The sequence below is a fragment of the Dipodomys ordii genome, unplaced genomic scaffold (assembly GCF_000151885.1).
Source record: "Dipodomys ordii isolate 6190 unplaced genomic scaffold, Dord_2.0 Scaffold22, whole genome shotgun sequence".
NCBI classification, from domain to species: domain Eukaryota; kingdom Metazoa; phylum Chordata; class Mammalia; order Rodentia; family Heteromyidae; genus Dipodomys; species Dipodomys ordii.
This window is the reverse complement of record NW_012267238.1, coordinates 12518453-12537489: the sequence shown is the minus strand read 5'-3', so window position 1 is coordinate 12537489 and position 19037 is coordinate 12518453. Positions and strand designations below refer to the sequence as shown.

The 19037-nt window shown below is 36.3% G+C and overlaps 1 protein-coding gene across 7 annotated transcripts in view; it reads left to right on the top strand.

Moving 5' to 3' along the window:
• Window positions 1-19037, top strand: part of Dlg2 (discs, large homolog 2 (Drosophila)) — a 1447312-nt gene that overhangs the window by 774920 nt on the left and 653355 nt on the right. For all 7 annotated transcript variants that reach the window (XM_013013991.1, XM_013013986.1, XM_013013988.1 and 4 more), the window contains one exon: window positions 2289-2339. In XM_013013991.1, the coding sequence (XP_012869445.1) occupies window positions 2289-2339 (51 nt within the window). The remainder of the gene's footprint in view (window positions 1-2288; window positions 2340-19037) is intronic.

The window sequence follows — 19037 nt, the reverse complement described above, 5'->3', positions numbered from 1 at the left end:
CTCTAAGCAGCCATGATCTAAATAAATGTGGAAAAAATATTGGAAGAATACCTCATCTGGTGGTTTGAAAATGCACTAAATGTTCATGAATGTCATAGCCCATATTTACGTATTTCCAGTTAAAATGGAAGTGTTCTTAATTTTTTTGTCTCATCCTTTTCATCAAAATCTCTTCCAAGAAAAGTTTTAGAATGCCCTGTCATAGAGATAATAGGTACCCACATAGCCCCTGCTGTCTTGCTGATGAGAGCACAGACCCAGGAGTCTCTCAAGTGTTCATCATTAATGTTGAAATGCTGCCTTGCCTATGCTAAGTGTCTTTAACTTTTCTATGATTTCACCAAAACCTCTTGTAGACATAGTTGTTGTCATTTAAACACAGACTAGATGGTACCATCTATTCTTATAAAGAACTCCTGGATAGTGCTGAATCGGGTAAATGGCATTATTTTCTTTGAGAACTATCCATGCAAGGAATACATGTGAACCTAAGATACTTCATCCAGCTGACCAGGAAATGTTGTAACAGCAATGAGAATATGCAAGGATCTTAGAATCACTGTATAATGATTTTAGAAATATAAAGCCAAGTGGGCAGGCTCTCTTTTAAGTGCTTCCTAAACAGAATATCATTCACTGTGGATTTTTATTTGTTATCAAAAGCTTATTTTTTATTTCTCTTTAGAGTTCTTTTTTTTTCTGTTTCTTCTCCTAGTCTGAAATGCTTTAATGTGAAGGAGTTCATTCTAGGAAACCGGTGAAGCAAACAAAAGACTCATGGAGCCATACTGAGCAAATGAAATCACATCTATTAATTCAGCCTTCCCCCACTTTCCTCCTTCTATCCACTACAGAAAGTTACAAGAAATAAACACAAAATGCAGATGGAAGCCTACTCATACAGAGGGAGTGTGAGGGTTCTTTTCTTTCTTTCTTTCATCCTTCCTTTTACATGCAGCAAACAAAATCCTCCATAAAGCTTCAAAAGCTCTCTGACATCATCAGTCCTTGACTGAGAGTCATTAAGTTGCTAAAGCCCAGAAAATCAAATTGTGTTTAGGACTTCTTGATAATCTAGTAACAGAGTAAAAGGTGATTCACCAATTAGCCCATGTAATTGGGTAATAGAAAACATGCTCTGTGTGAGCAGTGGGCACACAGTAGTCATTGCCATTCTTCATTGTTTTCTGATTATAACTACTTACGTTTGCCCCTGATCCCAGGTCCAGATTCCTCATGAAAGAGAATTCACAAATATCTGTGTTTCTGAATCAGATAAGTGAATCAATCCCTTACTTAAGCAGTTCATTTATATTACCCTTTTATCCTATGCCAGTTCCCTCTTGTCAGAGTCTGTATTGGGTAATTACAGTTTTATACTTAAATGATTGTCTCCTTAGCTGATTCCCAAATTCTAACAATATTGTCAGGACATGTATTAAACAAAGGAAGAATTCAATTTGAGAACTGTCTTGCTCAGAGATTCTTCTTGCCTGGTTAAGAAGAAATTTGTGAAAGAATAGAGACTGAATATTTGATAGATTCTTTAAAAGTCACTCTTCATAATTTTCTATGCCCATCTTTTGAAATCTAAGGTGACTGGCTTTGCTTAAAATACATGTATTTTTCTCAGTAAACTCAAATTGATTTAAGGCTTGGTTGAGAGTTTAAAACAGTTTCTCAGTAGAAAATCCAAACCATGTTCCACTTTTGTCTTTTCTTATTGCCACTAAAGTATATGGGCACAGTTTTATGGCCCAGGGCCTTCTCATTAATATAATAAAAGAACAATGAAAATAAATTACCTGAACTTAAGCCAATAAGGAAAATACATCTTAGATGACACAGTCCTTAATGCTGTTTTACTACTCTGAATGATATATACCTGTGCTGATTTTATCATTGACTTTTAAGGTCATATTTTAGTGTTATTTATGAATTTAAAAAGACATTAGAAAACAATTTCCCTTGTAGTTATGGCATTGCCCCTAGATGATTTGTTTCTTTCAAACTCATGATGCATATTTTATATTATTTTTCCTCCCTGTAAACCATAAATAAAATTCTAAACTATGTAACAGCCTTTGTCCATTTTGTTTTAGTCATATATTTCAGAAGACCTTAGATTATATTTCATTTAGACAAGAACATAATAATCATAAAAAATAAGAAAATGTGGTTGATTTATGGCCAGAATAAAACTTTAACTCTGAAACTTTTTTAATATACAGCATTTCCTCCTCCATATGTATTTAATACATATTAATATTTTTCTCTCTTATTTGCAGGTCAATGGGACAGAAATTGAATATGAGTTTGAAGAAATTACACTGGAGAGGGTAAGAAAAAATTTATATTCCAAGTCACAATTTTGCCTCACACATTCTAGTTCCTAATTGGTTGTCCTGTAAAATCACATGATTGTGTATCATAATCTGGAAATTTCTCACAGTACTCACAATGAAAATATTAATGGAATGCTTGCAGGCAGAGTATTGCGGCAGAAAGCCAAATAACCCTAATGTTCTGAATCTACACCACATCGTAAGGACCTGGAGAAATGAATTTATAAAAAAAAAAGAGAGAGAGAAATGTTACATGAGTTTATACTTTGTTTTTTTAAATTATTAGTCTACTGGCTATACCTTTCTAATATCTGATGCTTTATATTCTTATTTGTGTGACATTGATGTCATCATCAGAACTGCAATTACCATGCATCTTTTATTGAGAGAGAGGGAGAGAGAGAGACAAATTTTAAAACTACCCACTTAGAGAAAAATAGGGCAACTCTACAGAGGTCTGTGAACATTCTGGAAGGAATTTGGCAACTACTTTAGACAAATAAAGGAAACTATGCCACATGGACCTAATATATTTAGACATTTAACAAAGGCGTAAGAGAAAAGCCATAAGCTATCTAGAAAGTGACAAGAGGCATTAATAGGATATTTATCATTATTAAAAGGCAAATACACATGTAAAACTCTGTTGAGCAGCAATGAAAGACAATGACAGTAAGCAGATTTTCTCTCTAACTGAGAAACAAATGTAAAAGAATATTAGTATAGAGTACCAATGAGTGGTGCTGAAATGAGTATAACGCTAAAAGAGCAATTTAGTAATCTGGATCAAAAGCCTGCAGAATGAGCACACTTTTGTATTTACAATTTCTATTAGTAAGAATAGACAATTACAGAAAGATTGCTCATATTAGTATTGTTTATAATGGTGAAAGATGAAAGAGGAGTTTCATAAAATATTAGCATATATCATATAAATTGTATTAAATTTAATTAAATATTAAAATATATTTAAATAATATTTAGCCAAACACTTAACTGTGAGGATATGAGGTCTACCTAGATTGTATTTTTAAATTAAAAAATCATGTTTTAAAAGGATATTTAAAATATCAGATAAGCAGATAAATATCAGATAAGTGGTTCATGTCTGTAATCCTAGCTACTCAGGAGGCTGAGATATGAGGATTGCAGTTCAGAGCCAGCCCGAGCAGAAGAATCCTTAAACCTTATCTCAAATTAACTAGCAAGAAACTGGAAGTGGAGTTGTGGCTCAAAGTGGTAGAGTGATAGACTTGAGTGAAAGAGCTCAGGACAATACCTAAGCCCTGAATTCAAGCCATACTACCAACAAAAAATGTCAAAAGTGATGGCATCGTGTTAAGAATTGTTGGATGATTTTTGATTTCTTCCTTTTGAGTGTCTTTAGTCTCCACATCAGTTAGAATAAGCATATAACACATTTATAATAAGCAATAAAATATAAGTGTTTTCCCATGAACCTTCATTCAAGTATAAATTAACACTCTAGACCTTCACATTAGTTCCCAGCTCCTTTGTAATTTACTGCTTATTCGCTTTCCTGAGTCAAGGGATTTCTCATTTTCAGCATAATTTTTATTGAGTATGAGTGTCTTTAAAAGGAAATTTACATTGGAAGTTAAGTGTTTGACAAATGAGGTCTTTAAAACTTCCATTATGGACTTTGATAAAAATTTAATGGCATACTAAATAGAGAAAACTGAAGCATATAGGAAATTAGCTCAAATGAGAGAACACACACACACACACACACATACTTTCTCTGTAAGATTTGTGATGTACAGCACAAAATGAAAACGTAAAAACTTCTGTTTTTCCCCCTCAAGCCAGTAAACACATTTTCTTATCCTGACCGTATGAGTCATAAAAGAATGAGAAGCTAACATTGGTATGAGAGAAAATATCCCACAGGAGAGGGAAATTGAGGAAGCTAGTGAGGGTTCTGATGCTTACTTGCTTCCTGATCCTGAGCACATTCTCTGATGTCTCTTGCTACTCCTAGGGCTACCAATCACCCAGGCACACTGGGAACACTGAAAGTTCCATTGACTACACCCTTTCCAAAGCCTGTTTGTCAAGCATCATCTTCTTTGACCAGCACCTCCTCTTGGTCCCTGTCATTTGTTGTAATACTCCCTCCCTTAAATACTTCAACTGCAATTCAGACCTAGAGACTGATTTCATCATTTTCCTCCACTTTTCTCTCTACTCTATTCCAGATCTTCTCTCTACCTAGAAAATACTGCCCTCTCATACACTCAGTATTTCTCTGCTCTCTCCCATTTTGTGTTTATCCAGCAAAACCTCAGACCTTCTTAATTTGACTTATTCTATGCCACCACCTCAGCACCAGGAAATGGCCAGAGAAATACTCCCTCATCACACTTCAAATTCTTAACCATTGGTTCATGAGAAACTCTGGCAATTCTTAAAATTTTCTGTATTTAATCTTTCTCATTCTTTGAGACAATAATTTCACATTTTAATTGTTCTCTAAAATCTCTCTTCCTTCATCTTCACTTTTAGCTGATAACTTTTCTTCAAATGTCCTTGAGAAAACAAAATCCAATCAATCAAATGGATACCACCTCATCTTTCTGAGCCAGTATGTCCTTCTCAGGACAGGGAAGGCATTTTCCACCTTCTTTATAAGACCATTCTACAATTACAATCTGGATGTCACAAACTCTTGTTTACTTGATGACTTCATCTCTGTAATTACCTTTTTCTACTCTGTATTATTAATTTCTCTTTTATATTTTCCTGAATACCTTTAACCCAGATATGATATAATATCTCTTTTCTTTTTTTGGAAGCATAATATTTTATTTTCTTTCTTTTTTATTGTGAAAATACCATACAAAGGGGTTACAATTACATGGGCAAGGTAATGAGTGCACTTCTTGTCAAGCATTGTTGCCTCCTTCTTTGTTTCCCCTTCCCATCCCTTCCAATACCCTACCCCCCATGCCAAAGTTGTAAAGCTCATTTTCGACATAACATCTTGTACATCTCATTGTTGCAATGGGTCCACCCATATCCCTATTTAAACAATTTGTTTTTCCCTTCTCCTCCCCAAATTATACCAACATCAAATACAGTGAAAGCAGGGGTTATACCATGGGAAAGGGACATACAAACAACAGAGAAATATCTTATAAATATGTTAGAAACAATATCAAGAAAGAAAAAAAATTTGAGTCCTTATCTTGGGGCTCATTTCGCTTAACAACAGATGCTGGAGGGGATGTGGACAAAAAGCAAACCCTACTGTATTGTCAGTGGGAGTGTAAACTTGTTCAACCACTTTGGAAAATAGTATGGAGGTTCCTCAAAAGACTCCACATAGAGCTCCCCTATGACCCAGCAATCCAACTTTTGGGCATTTACCAAATGATCACAAACAAGAACATACTAAAGCTACCAGCACAACTATGTTTATCATATTATTCACCATAGCTAAGATATGGAACCAACCCAGAGGTCTCTTAGTAGATGAATGGTTCAAGAAAATGTGGTATATCCAGACGCCGGTGGCTCACGCCTGTAATCCTAGCTACTCAGGAGGCTGAGATCTGAGGATTGAGGTTCAAAGCGAGCCCAGGCAGGAAAGTCCGTGAGACTCTTATGTCCAATAAACCACTAGAAAACCGGAAGTGGCGCTGTGGTTCAGGAGGTAGAGCCACGCCTTGAGCTAAAGAGCGCAGGGACAGCCCCCAAGCCCAGAGTTCAAGCCCCACAACCGACCAAAAAAAAAAAAAGAAGAAAGAAAAAGCAAATGTGGTATATATAGACAATGGAATACTATCGGTGGCATCGCCCCATTTGTTAGGAAGTGGAATATTTGGAAAAAATGATATTAAGTGAAGTAAGCCAGGCCCAAAGAAACACAGGTCCCATGGTTTCCCTATAGGTCTGAGACAAGTAGAAATGGTCAGATAAGTTGATGTTAAGCAAAATATCTCTCTTCTTTAAAAGTGTCAATGAACCCAATGTTTCTCTGCTACTATTGTTTCATGAACTAATTTACTTAATCAAGTCTAGGAAAAATTTGCATATTCATTAACTTCACTATATTACCCTATTGGTTGTTTAACCTATTTCATGCATATACCCTGACAGTCATCTTAAAATTATCTCTGTCAAAAAGTTATGGCAGGTTCCATCTTGTGAAGTGCAAGTATTAGTCCTCAGACCTACCTTCTCAGTAGCATGTCATGCAGTTCTCATCCTTCCTTCATCAAAGATGTTAAATTTTGCCTGGTGCCAATCCTTTACCCAGGAGGTTGTGATCTGAAGATTGCTTCTTGTGAGAAGACTCTCTTTAGTTCATTAGCACATTTATTAATGGAATTGTTGGTGTTTTAGGGTTTAGGTTTTTTTAAAGTTCTTTGAATCTGGATATTAGACTAAAAATATATATGAGATAAAGACCCCCAAGTAGCAAAAGCAATTCTTAGCAGGCAGAAATAATTCTGGAGGGATAACAACACCAAACTTCAAATTCTGATTTAGAGCAATAATAATGAAAACAGTTTGATACTGCTAATAAATAAATAAAAATAGGCCAATGGAACAGAATAGAAGACACCGAAATAAACTCTCAGACATACGGTCACTCAAAATTCAAAAGGGGAGCCACGATCATAAGCTGGAAGAAAGACAGCCTCTTCAACAAATGGTGCTGGCAAAGCTGGGTATCTACGTGCAAAAAACCAAAATTAAATTCTTATATATCACCTTGCAGTAGCATGAATTTAAAATGGATGAAAGACCTCAAGGTAAGACGTTATAGGAAAAGTAGGGGGAAAATTAGGGCTCCTAGGCATAGGTAGAAACTTTCTAAATAAACATCCATGAGCAAAGCAAAGCAAACAAAAACTTGGTAAATGGAACTGCATCAAACTAAGGCGTTTTTACATGGCAAAGGACATAGACAACAAGCTAAAAAGACAGCCTACAGAATGGAAAAAGATGTTTTTGCCAGCTACATATCAATGGCCTAATAACCAGAATATATAGACACTGGATTCTAAGCTCATTTGCATTGAGTTAAACTGCCCTAAAAATGAAACTCAGGTCTCATTTCTTCTAAGAAGTACTTCTTGACTTTCCCTCTTATGCAAAGTGTTTCTTCACAAATATACTCATAATATACAACAAGTAAATCTGTCTCTCCTACTGATCTATGAATTTCTTGATGGAATTTTATCATAATGTAACTGAGGATGACATTGGAAAAGCTATCAGACAATTTGAAGGCCATTGGTTGCTTCCACCTCTGTAGCAGTATTGTTCATTGCATGGGATATGTGCCAGGGGTGTAATACTCTACAAATACATATGTTTTTTTCAATTGTGGGGTTTTAACTCACAGCCTGAGTACTGTCCATGAGCCTATTCCCTCAAGTATAACATACTACCACTTTGAGCCATAACAGCACTTCTGGTTTTCTGTTGGTTAATTGGAGATAAGAGTCTTGTGGACTTTTCTGCCCAGCATGGCTTTGAACCATGATCCTCAGATCTTAGCATACTAAGTCATGCCAGTGGCCTGAGCCACTGGCACCCAGCTTTTCAAATAATCTTATGCATATCAACTTGTTAGATACTTAGTAAGCATGGGTACTAGAAACAGTCCTTGTTTCATAGAGCTTTGGCCTGGTAGAGGACACAAAGAATTTAACAAGTAGATACAATGTAAGAAAATTTTAAAAAGAGAGAACTATACCTATCTGGTCCCAAATGGAGAAATGAGAAGAAACTTACCGTGTTAAAGAAAGTAAAAAGAAGTCCTCTTAGGCAGGAAGTATCAGGTACAAATGTTCAAAGATTTTAGAAAAGTAACTCATTTAACGAACTTCAGTAGTTCAAAATGATGGTTGTTACAGAGCAGGACTCAAAGACACGAGGCTAGGTGAAGATGGGGTAAGGTCAGAGATCATGAATGCCATCGAAAAATACCAACAGGGCTGGGAAGGTGGCTCAGTGGTAGAGCTCTTGCCTTGCATGCCTGAGGCCCTGGGTTTGATTCCTCAGCATCACATAAGCAGAAAAAAAAGCCGGAAGTGGCGCTGTGGCTCAAATGGTAGAGCGCTAGCCTTGAGCTGAAGAGCTGAAGGACAGCGCCCAGGCTCAGAGTTCAGGCCCCACAACCAACCCCCCTCCAAAAAAAAAGATTTATATTGTAAACTGAAGGCAATGGGGAGGCTTTGAAGAATTTTAAGCACAGAAATAATACAATCATATATGTGTTTTAGAAAGAATACTTTGGAAGCAAGATTGAGTATAGTTGTTTATAGGTCATGAGAGGATACAAGTATACCATGTGTGACATACTTCCTGGCTGAATTCTGACAGTAGTGGTGGAAGAAGGGAACATTCAGAGTATATTAGGAATTATAGAAGAGATTCTGGTGTTTTGTAGGATGATAAAATGTTTAAGAGAGGATGAATCAAAGCTATTTGGAGTAAAACCCAATCCAGCACAACCTAGTTTTCTTAGCTATAGACATCTGTGGTAGCTCAAGCCTTCATGATAATACAGGCTCATCTGGCACTAGTAAAAGTGGCCTCTGAGTGATGTATTGATTCTCTTTAGGTAAGGTTAATAGATGACATAGCTCCAGCATGGCTTATATTATGAGAAGCTATCTGGCCTTGCAAGAATAATAGGATCATGAAGAGATGCTCACCTCCTACAACTCCTCTCTGTCAGCCATCCCTACAAAAAATATGTGGAGGGTTGTTCTGACAGCTGCAGGATGTATGGGCATTAGTACTCCTTGAATGTTTTGTCTGCCAAATCAGGAATATTCTTTTTTTTTCCAAATCAGGAGTATTTTTATAAGATGAATAAAAGCAATCAACTATCTCAGTCATTTCCCCACGTACAAGTCATTGACTTTTAGTAGATGTTATCTCATCTAACAAAGCAACATATTTCTCCTATAACAAAATAAATATATAATGCAGCAAAAAACAACTAACTTATTCAGTCTCAAAACATCCTACAGATGAAGCAAATTTGGAGTAGAATGAGAGGAACATAAACATTTCAAAAACAGTACTTATGAAGTTGCAAGTAAGAAGTGGTTCACTTAAATTGTCCACTGATGGCCTCTTCCTCTTCATCCAGGAATCAAATTAGCCTTGACTAAGACCAGACTTTTATCTCAGATTATTGATGTTTGTGAAAATTCCTAAACTCGGATAGAATTAATGGAATTGTAACTTCAGATAATTTACAGTTTAGACAGTTTTACATTCTTCATGTTTTCTATATCTCTGTAGTTATTTTCAATTAACTGTAATTAGGAACAAAAAAAACTGAGTCCAAATAGTTAATGGGTTTCAGTGTTACATAGTCAGCTGACTATATTTAGTGAAATAATTTGACAATAGATGTACTTCCAGAGTTCTTAAGTTGCATATATGTCTAATTGTAAGTGTATTAAATATAGAAAGATGATTGATAGAGATATGCATACGTAGATAACTCCTACATATTAGTGTACATTTAGATACAAATACATTCATATAATATGTATAAGTTTTCATCAGTTTTACTGGATTTGGCTGAAGAAAAGTGGGCAGCTCAGACAGAATTTTGTTGCATGCTAGAACAGTCATGTCCTATGTAAATTACTCAACCTATTAAGATCTCAGTTTTCCTTCTCACAAGTGGTTTACTATTACCTGCTTCATAACATTGTGGTAAAACTAGAAATAACATCTGTAAAACCTCAAAAATGGTTCCTAGAACATCTTAAATGCTCAATAGTATTGGTTATTTTAAAATTTATGCCCATGCACACATATTTTTCTAGGCTACACTACTTTTGAAAATGTCACTATAACTTCAAGCTAAGAATCTACAACTAGTTCAAGTGGTAGATATGTGCTCCTGCTCTGTCTCTGTGTGTGTGTGTGTGTATGTGTATGTGTGTTTTCACAGCTATGTTTGGGATAAATGTTAAGATTTTTCATTAAACATATGGATGCCTAGTTGTCCATATATTGCATAAATATGTTAAGTAGATAGTTACTTAATTACTACCTCTGAGTTTGCAGTCATTTAGAATAACCTAGCACTCCTTGTGCTCTTTCTTTTCTTTCTTTACTTATTTTCTAAAGGTGATGTATAGATGGGTTACATTTACATAGGTCAGGTAATGAGTATATTACTTTTTGAATAATGTCATCTTTTCCCTTGTTTTCTCCCAGGTTTTCCTTTCCATGTCCCCTCCTCCCCCATAGTTTGTTTTCAACATAGTGTCTTCATTTGCTTTTAATTCACAAGAGTGAGAGATCCCAGCTCTCCCTCCCTTTCCTTTCTGTTCATTATAGCTAAAGTCTCTCAGACTTCTCTTCTTGGACAGCCTTTAAATTCAGGTCTCACCCTCCTGAGTAGCTAAAATTACATGTGTGAGCCATTGGCATCCGGCAAATGTTTTCTTTTTAAGTGCTTGAGAATATGGCACTACTTCAGATGCTCTTACGCTGTCTTAAAATGCTTTATTTTAATGATCTCCATTTCTGGGCTTTACATATACTCTAGTGTACAGTTATTGTTTTGTCTGTGTGTTACAGTCAGCTTGAAGATTGTCTCTCTCCTTGGGGGAACTCAGAGCTTTTCCCCATGTCAGCCGTGTGATACTGGGAAAGTCTTGCCAGTTCTCACAGCCCGGGTCACACTGTTGACCAGTCTGGAGCTATCCACTGGAAATATTGGAAAGCGAGTTGAAAATAACACTAACTCATAGACTGTGCCTAGACCCAATGAATCTTATTAGATGAATCATGGAAAGCTGATATTTAAAATTCTGTGAGTTGATTTAAGGCACAACTTAGAGGCTGCCACCTGAGCCAAACTGAACCAATCAGAATGCACCTCAGGAATTGCTAGATGGAATGACATTCCTATTGATTATAATGATGAATAGACAGCAGAAGAATCCCACAAGGAGGGGGAGAGGGAGAGGGAGAGAGAGAGGATAGACAGACAGACAGACAGAGGAAAAGAGAGGGAGAGAGAGGGAGAAAGGCTTCAGTTCTTTCCTTGAACTGTACTGAGAAAATACCAGATACCATTCTCAAACCCTTTCCTTGATTACATGAATTTAATTATTCTAGTCAGAGTAGTTCAAATCAAGCATTTGTAACTTTCTATCAGGGACATACAAATATATCTTGGGGGTACATTTCAGCTTTGCTGTGCTAAAGTTACTGAATAGCTCCTGTACTAGCTTATGCTGACATCGCCTCTTCTCAAAATAACGTTTGACTGCTATGGCTTCTATGTTGAAGTCCACGGGTCCACATTTGAAAGCTTGGTCCCACCAGGGCTGGTGGAAGGTGGCAGATAGGGATGAGAACTCATGGTAGATCCTTAGGTCAGTGGTACTCTGTTGTAAGAAGGTAATTCACAGACAACTTCTTTATAAATCTCATGCAACCCACTGAGATCTTCAGAAAATTGCTATGAAAGGAATAAGCCTGGTTCTTCCTACCTACTCTTGGAGTTGTGATCATTGCTCTCAAATATGCTCCTACTGTGATGTACTGCCGTCCATGGCTCTCACCTGAGGCCAGACTGATGCCTACCCACTTGCGTGATCCTAGATGTTGTATCCCTCACCTGTAAGCTAAATAAATGTTTTTCTTTATTAGTTAGTTGCCCTGGGCGTTTCACTGCAGGAGTGTGAAACTAATACAGGGTCTAGTTTAAATTCTTTGCCTTTCCTAAATTTCCATTTTGCCTCTTACCACCAGCCTAAGATGATAAAGCAAATAATATTGGCTGGTTGCAGAAAAACGTAATACCCTAAAGTTCACACATACAGTCTTCTTTAAAGTAACCCACTACTGTGCTGCAACTCTAAAGAATAAAAGACCAATAAAACAAAAGTGACACCTGAAAAAAAGGATAGTGACAAGTCTATGAATTTAGATCTCCACTGTCTAAAGATTTTCCTGCCTTGGGACCCAGCATGCTTTTTGTATGTGTAGAAAGTCTTTTGCTGTGTAAACCATTAGACTGAGATGTCAGGGGAAAAAAACTGAGTGTTAAAAATATAGTTTACAGACATTAGTGGAGTCATTAATCTAGCTTTTCTTTAGATGTAAGAATCAAAGTCCCAGGAATGAAGAGAGGCTGGTAAACATACCTCAAAGGTTTGATTTAGATGAATCGGCAGAACATGCATTTAAGTGGAAATTCAGCTGCTGACTCCAACCTTCTCTGTTTTTTTTTTAAATAAGCTTCCAGCTGAGTTATCTTCCTTCTCCCATCTCACAACCCTCAGTCACCAGACTATTAACGAGTGCTTTTTTCTAGTTCATTAGTTTGAGCCACACACCCTCAAAGCCAGCCAGTATATTTGCTATTGATAATCATTCATTTTGACATCTTTCTTTATTTAACATGGTTCCTGATTATTCCCAGAACATCTAATCCTTGCATCATGATATTTCTAAAATTAACACCTTTAAGACAAAATCTACAATTTAAAATATCTGTTTTCCATTGCTAAAACAGAATTTATGAAGGAAAGAAGTATTTGGCATCGAGTTTGGCATTTGATAATAGCCATTATACCATATCTTATCAAGACAGAAAATTTAGCGATCATTCTTCAGATAGAAAAAAGGGGTCCACAATTGCTCTGTGCATAGGATCACTAACATTATTAATCTACCCATCTTAAAAGACTAACCTCTTAACACTGGTATGATGACAATTTCATTTCAAGGTGAATTTTAGAGGGATATCCAAGCCCTCACAAAAGACTTGCCTGGAAATGGCCAAGTTCTAATCATGCCAAGCTGAATTTGCTCATCTGATGGGGTCTATCTCCATCAATAAGATACGCATAAATAGGGAGTTTTGATAAGGAAAGTTCTAACACAGAGTGTCATGGAAGTTCAGAAGAATGGTAGAAGTACTGGCTGAAATCTTAGCAGTAGTAAATATTCTGGTTTTTGAATCCTTTGTCTTGTATGTAAATGTATCAAATTTGCAGAGGAAAAGGGAAGCAGAGATATGGTAGAACAAAGGGTGAATAGTCAGTGATATTCACTGGACACTGTGAAATGAACTATACAACTTGTGGAAGAGGAAGGTGAGGAGGAAAAAAACTGGGAGAAAATGATGGAAGAGGTGACACTGTTCAAAAAGAAATGTACTCATTACATGGTTTATGTAACTGTAACCCTACTGTACATCACCTTAATAATTAAAAAAAAAAGATTATGTGAGCAGTACAGAAAACACCCAGCACATATACCTGTTATATCTTGGGAAATGGTAAGACCTGAGGAATATGTTATTTGACTCTGTTTTCTGTAACTCATTTATCAGACTAACAGAAAATACAACCTAATATCTGTCTTGGTGTTCCCAGCACCTTTCTTCCAACTTCTTCAACCAGGTCCAAAATTATCTTACAAAATAACCCTTATGAGGACCACAGGTAGCTACTCTGATGTCCTGTGCACCTCTCTAAACTCAGGTTCCAATGAAATGGATGTTTACCACTTAACATCCTCATTTCAATCTTCACATTATGACTCTTTTGGAGAAAAGGATTATAAGAATATATTATGGAAATATACATCAGAATCTGAATGGTAAACTATCTGACTTGAACGTAAAATTAGTTCATATTCAATTTAAATTAAAGAATGCATATTCAATCAGACAAAAGAATGTGATGTCAGCACGTATTGAATTCAAGATTTAACATGTCCATTTATGTGTACACAAATGTGTACCTACACAATACCAACCCTTCTCTTATTCTTCCTCCTCCCACCAGTTAGGTTTATTAATTATTACCTCCTCTTATAAGCTTTGTCAAATACACCCAAATTATAGTTAGTTTGTCCATTCTCTTCATTCTTTTCAGGCTTTCTTTTTGTCATTTGTGTTTATATTACATCTACTTTTTGTACACTGACTGAAAAGAGGACTATGTTTTATTTTCTTGATAGACCTAATACCTAAGTTAGATGCTTACTTTTTAAACTGAAGTTCTACAGAGTTTAAATTAGTCAGGATAGACTCCTCAAAATCTCAGTGACTTACCAGATCACAATATTATTTCTCCTCTTTTCATTCAAGAATAGAACTCTTAGGCAGAGTTCTCCAGAGAAACAGAACCCATACAGCAGGTATAGAGTAATATGGAAGAGCAGATTTGGTATGAGAATTTCTTCTTGTGTTTATAGAGGCTGAAATGTGACGTAATCTGCTACCTACATGATGGAGATCCAGGAGAAGCATAGTACAAATCAGCCTAAGTCCCACACCAGAGGGCTGAGAAAGGAGGGAGGGAAGAATGAATAAGTTCCAGAAATGAAGGATGAGAACTTGGGCTTTGATGTCTTAGGGCAGGAGAAAAATGTCATGTTCTCTACCTCCGGAGAAGGAAGGGTGTTCGTTCACCTTTCGTTTGCAATTTTCTTCTATTCAAGCCCTCAACAGGTTCAATAACAACCAGGTGTACTGGTGAGGGCAGTTTTCACTACCCAATCTCTTGATTCAAATAGTAATCTCTCTCAGAAATAGTTTCACAAACATACCTAGAAATGATGTTTTGTCTACTATCTGAGGACCCCTTAATACAACCAAGTTGTCACCAAACCTAAGCCAGCACACTGATAAGCACTTCAAAATGATGTGTCCACATTTATAAATCACAATATGGAATTTAGATCTATTGCCAGAGTTGATACCAAAATATTTACTCATATTGCAAGGGCCAACATGTCATATTTCTACCTAGGGTCAGAAAGAGGGAAATCAATAGGGAGTTATTGACAGTAAATTACCAATTGTGAACATTAAGAGTTTGGCTGAAAGGGTAGATCGCCTGATTGGAAAGCAAGAGGTCCTGAGTTCAAACCCCAGTATCCTTCAAGTACACAAGTCCCAGGATGATAGCAATGGTTCCATACTGTCTTTTTATTGGAATCACTTATCTGTGAACAGAAAAATAAGGTTCCCAGAGTTAACAGTGTACTCAAGGTCATGAGAAAATAGTAAGTATCCTTTTTCCATTATGACCCATTATACTGTGCTAGTTCTCCAAAAGCTAGCTGCTACCCTCAAAAATATTACATTTTTTAGAGAAAGAACATATTGATACCTTAACATCAAATCTTGTGGGACTAAAATATAGCCCAGTGAACCCATACAAATAAATAGTTTTGTCATGACCCAACAGGACTTCAGCATTTAAATTAAAATCTTTCAATGGGACGTTACAACCACTAGGTAATGCTAACTAACTTGGATCCTGCCCATATTGATTCTATCTATACTGAAAACTAGAAGTCCAAAATGTCAAAGCCCTAGAGAGCCAAGATGGCTCTCACTTTAATGTCTTTTATTTTCTGTCTGGGTATTTTTAAATACTAAAAGGCTCTCATTTAGTTTTCTAGCAAGAGATACAGACTGATCTTTTTTCCTCATGAGTTATATGTATAAATCTATTACATGTTGTATATACAGTGTATAGATTCATATACATAGATAGATATGGGTTTCATCTTGGCACGCAGGCTAACCCTTAGTTAAAACCAACAACAAAACAAATAATAATTGAAACTTGTTTGTTATTCTTCTTTCCCACCCCTCTCTCTCAGCTTTTTCTCTTGCAACTGGCACTCTACCACTTGAGCCACACCTCTGTTTTTGGCTTTTGCCTGGCTAATTGGAGATAAGAGTTTGAGTTGTCTGTCCAGACAGGCTTTGAATCATTATTCTCAGATATCAGCCTCCTGACTCTCTAGAATAATAGGCATTAGATGTTGGTTCCCAGCTGGGTATCTTATATGTTAATAATTCTATCAGATAATTTTAGGTTTTCTGTTTTAAAGAAAAACAAGCTGTGGTTTAAAGAAGGTAATATATTTGTCAATGGTCACCAAACCAGTGTATGATAATGCTGTTTTATTTGACTTCGGTCATTTTGAGATGCCACCAGCAAGCCTAGAAAGACTTTTGGGGTATAAGATACAATCGTCATACATGTTCAAATTGCCTTCAAGGTTGAACTATATATTTTTAATACATTGTTTTTATTGTGAAAATACATACAGAGGGGTTACAATTACATGAGCAAAGTAATGAGTACATTTCATGTTTTATTGTGAAAAAACTGTACAGAGGGGTTACAATTACATGGGCAAGATAATGAGTACATTTCTTATCAAGCATTGTTGCCCCCTCCTTTGTTTCCCCTTCCTATCCCTGCCCTCCCTTCTCCCTCCCCCGACCCTGCCAAAGTTGTAAAGTTCATTTTTTGACATAGCATTTTGTACATCTCATTGTTGCAATGGGTCCACCTATATCCCTCTTTGAACTGTATTTATAAGGAAGAAAGTTAGGCCAATTAGCAAAGGATCATCAGTTAGCTTTAGAATGGTAAAAGCAGCTACAAGAAAAGACAGGTAGTAGGTAGATACAGATGCATTTCTTTCTGTTTCAAATTTTTCCTTAATTTGTGAAGTTGGCCCTGCCCCTCCCTCTCAATCTACTGAAACTTTGCTCAAAGCTCAGTAATGTCTTCCTAACTCTAGAGGGAAAAATGATATCACATTTGTATATTTAGCATTTTCCTAACCCGTGAAAATGAATATAGCTAAAGCAGCACTCCAATTATGTTATAGAAGTTCTCCATATGAAAATATATCCATGTTTTCTGAAACATAAAATTGGTGAGGTTATTAGTTATATTACGATGCATGCCACATAACTGTTCCATTTGGTTGATATAATGTCTACATTATGGTACATCTCGTGTTTTATTATTATCATCATTTTCAAGTTATTTTTTTCTATATTTAATTTCATTCACCAAACTTTGCTGTGGAATAGGAAAATAAAGCCTGACACTCCTCATTTTGCAAATGAGTAGCTAAACACTCAGAACACATTTATATGGCTTCTTCAAGGTCATGCATACATACCAAAGGCCAGCCTAAAATTCCACTTTAACTCTTAGCCTCAATCGTTTTCCCTGATCTCTTGCTTTTTGTTTTGTACTAGTCCTGGGGTTAGTACAGGACCTGGATTCTATATCTGAGATAATTTTTCTCAAAGCTAGCACTGTATCACTTGAGCTAGAGCTCTACTTTAGCTTTTTGTTTTTTGGTGGTGGTTAATTGGAGATAAGAGTTTCAAAGACTTTCTTATTGGGGCTGGCTTTGGACCAAGATCCTTAGATCTCAGCCTCTTAAGTAGCAGGGATTACAGATATGAGCCATTGGTGCCTGGCACTATTTTCATTTTTAGTACTAAAATTATCCAAAGAATCAGCATATGCAAAACTAAGCATATCAAAATGCTATCATTGATTTCTCATTCAAACTAAGCTTTTAATCAGAAGCCAACATTCACACATAATAAGTTACATTTTAAACCCTACCCAAATAATTTCAAGTTGCTTTCTATAGAGCAACTGTCAGAAATGTTATGAGCAATAAGCAATGTTCATATGTAGTTATACATGCTAAGTTTTCATCTTTTACCTCTAATAAGGGAGACCTTTTTACTTTGTGTGGGGTGGGGGGGTGTGGGTGTGTATATGTTTTGGTACTGGAGCTTGAACACAGGGCCTAACCTTTTTGCACACAAGGCTGACACTCTACCACTTGAGCCATAACTGCAGTTCTGGCTCTTTTTTGCTGACTTATTGAGAAAAGAGTTTCAAGGACTTTTTGCCTGGGCTGTCTTCAGACCTCAGTCATCATGTCTTAGCATCCTGTGTAGCTAGTATTATAGACCAGACATAAACCATCAGTGCAGGCTGGAAGAACATTTAATGCTCTAAATACTGAACATCTGATTGAAAGACTTTCCTCAAATTGAACTAAATTTTCTCCTAGTAATTTACACCAAACTAGTTTTGCCAGAATAGCCACTGCCACTGCCTCCTCGTAGCTTTTGTTCTGTTATCAACAACCACCTGTTACTTGTACAAAGTCATGCAATGTGTATAGGTCAATTCTGTGTGGTTTTAAGATCAAACTTTTATTCTGAATTCTGCTCTGTCAATCAAGTCACATTTCTGGAACTTCATTGATCAGTTAAAATTGCAAGTCCAGTGTAAATATAAGATAAATAGTTGCGTCATACAATTTAGGGAATGAGGAGAAGAAAAATGTCTGTATATTTTTTATATAGATTCAATGTTTTTCTGGCATTTTGGATCCACAGTTGGTTAAGTTTATGGATGGAGAAGACACCTATACAGAGAGCTGGACATATTCTGAAAGTCTCAGCTGCATTAACCTCCTTTATTGTCCTTCTTTACATAGTCCTCCTTGACATGGGCTTCCTAAAACAAATTTTGTATCTATGCTGAAAAAATACAGCTTTGAGTGATAAGTGAGTTTGCACAGCAAGAAGATGGTAGAACAGAGATCAGAACTGAGACTGGCTCAAAGCCAAACTTTCAGAAAACCATTCATTCTGTAGTTTCAGTGTTTCTCTGTCCATCACTCTTGAGGCTGACAGTATTGCACATCACAGTTTGACAGCTTGGCATTCAAACAGCCAATACAGTGATTATTGCCTCGGGTTTGCAAGTTTCTCATCTTGCACACAGAGTCTACACTGAATACAGTGCTAATTGTAGAATCAGAAACTTTTTAAATCTTTGAGTTTTGAATTAATAACTTAGT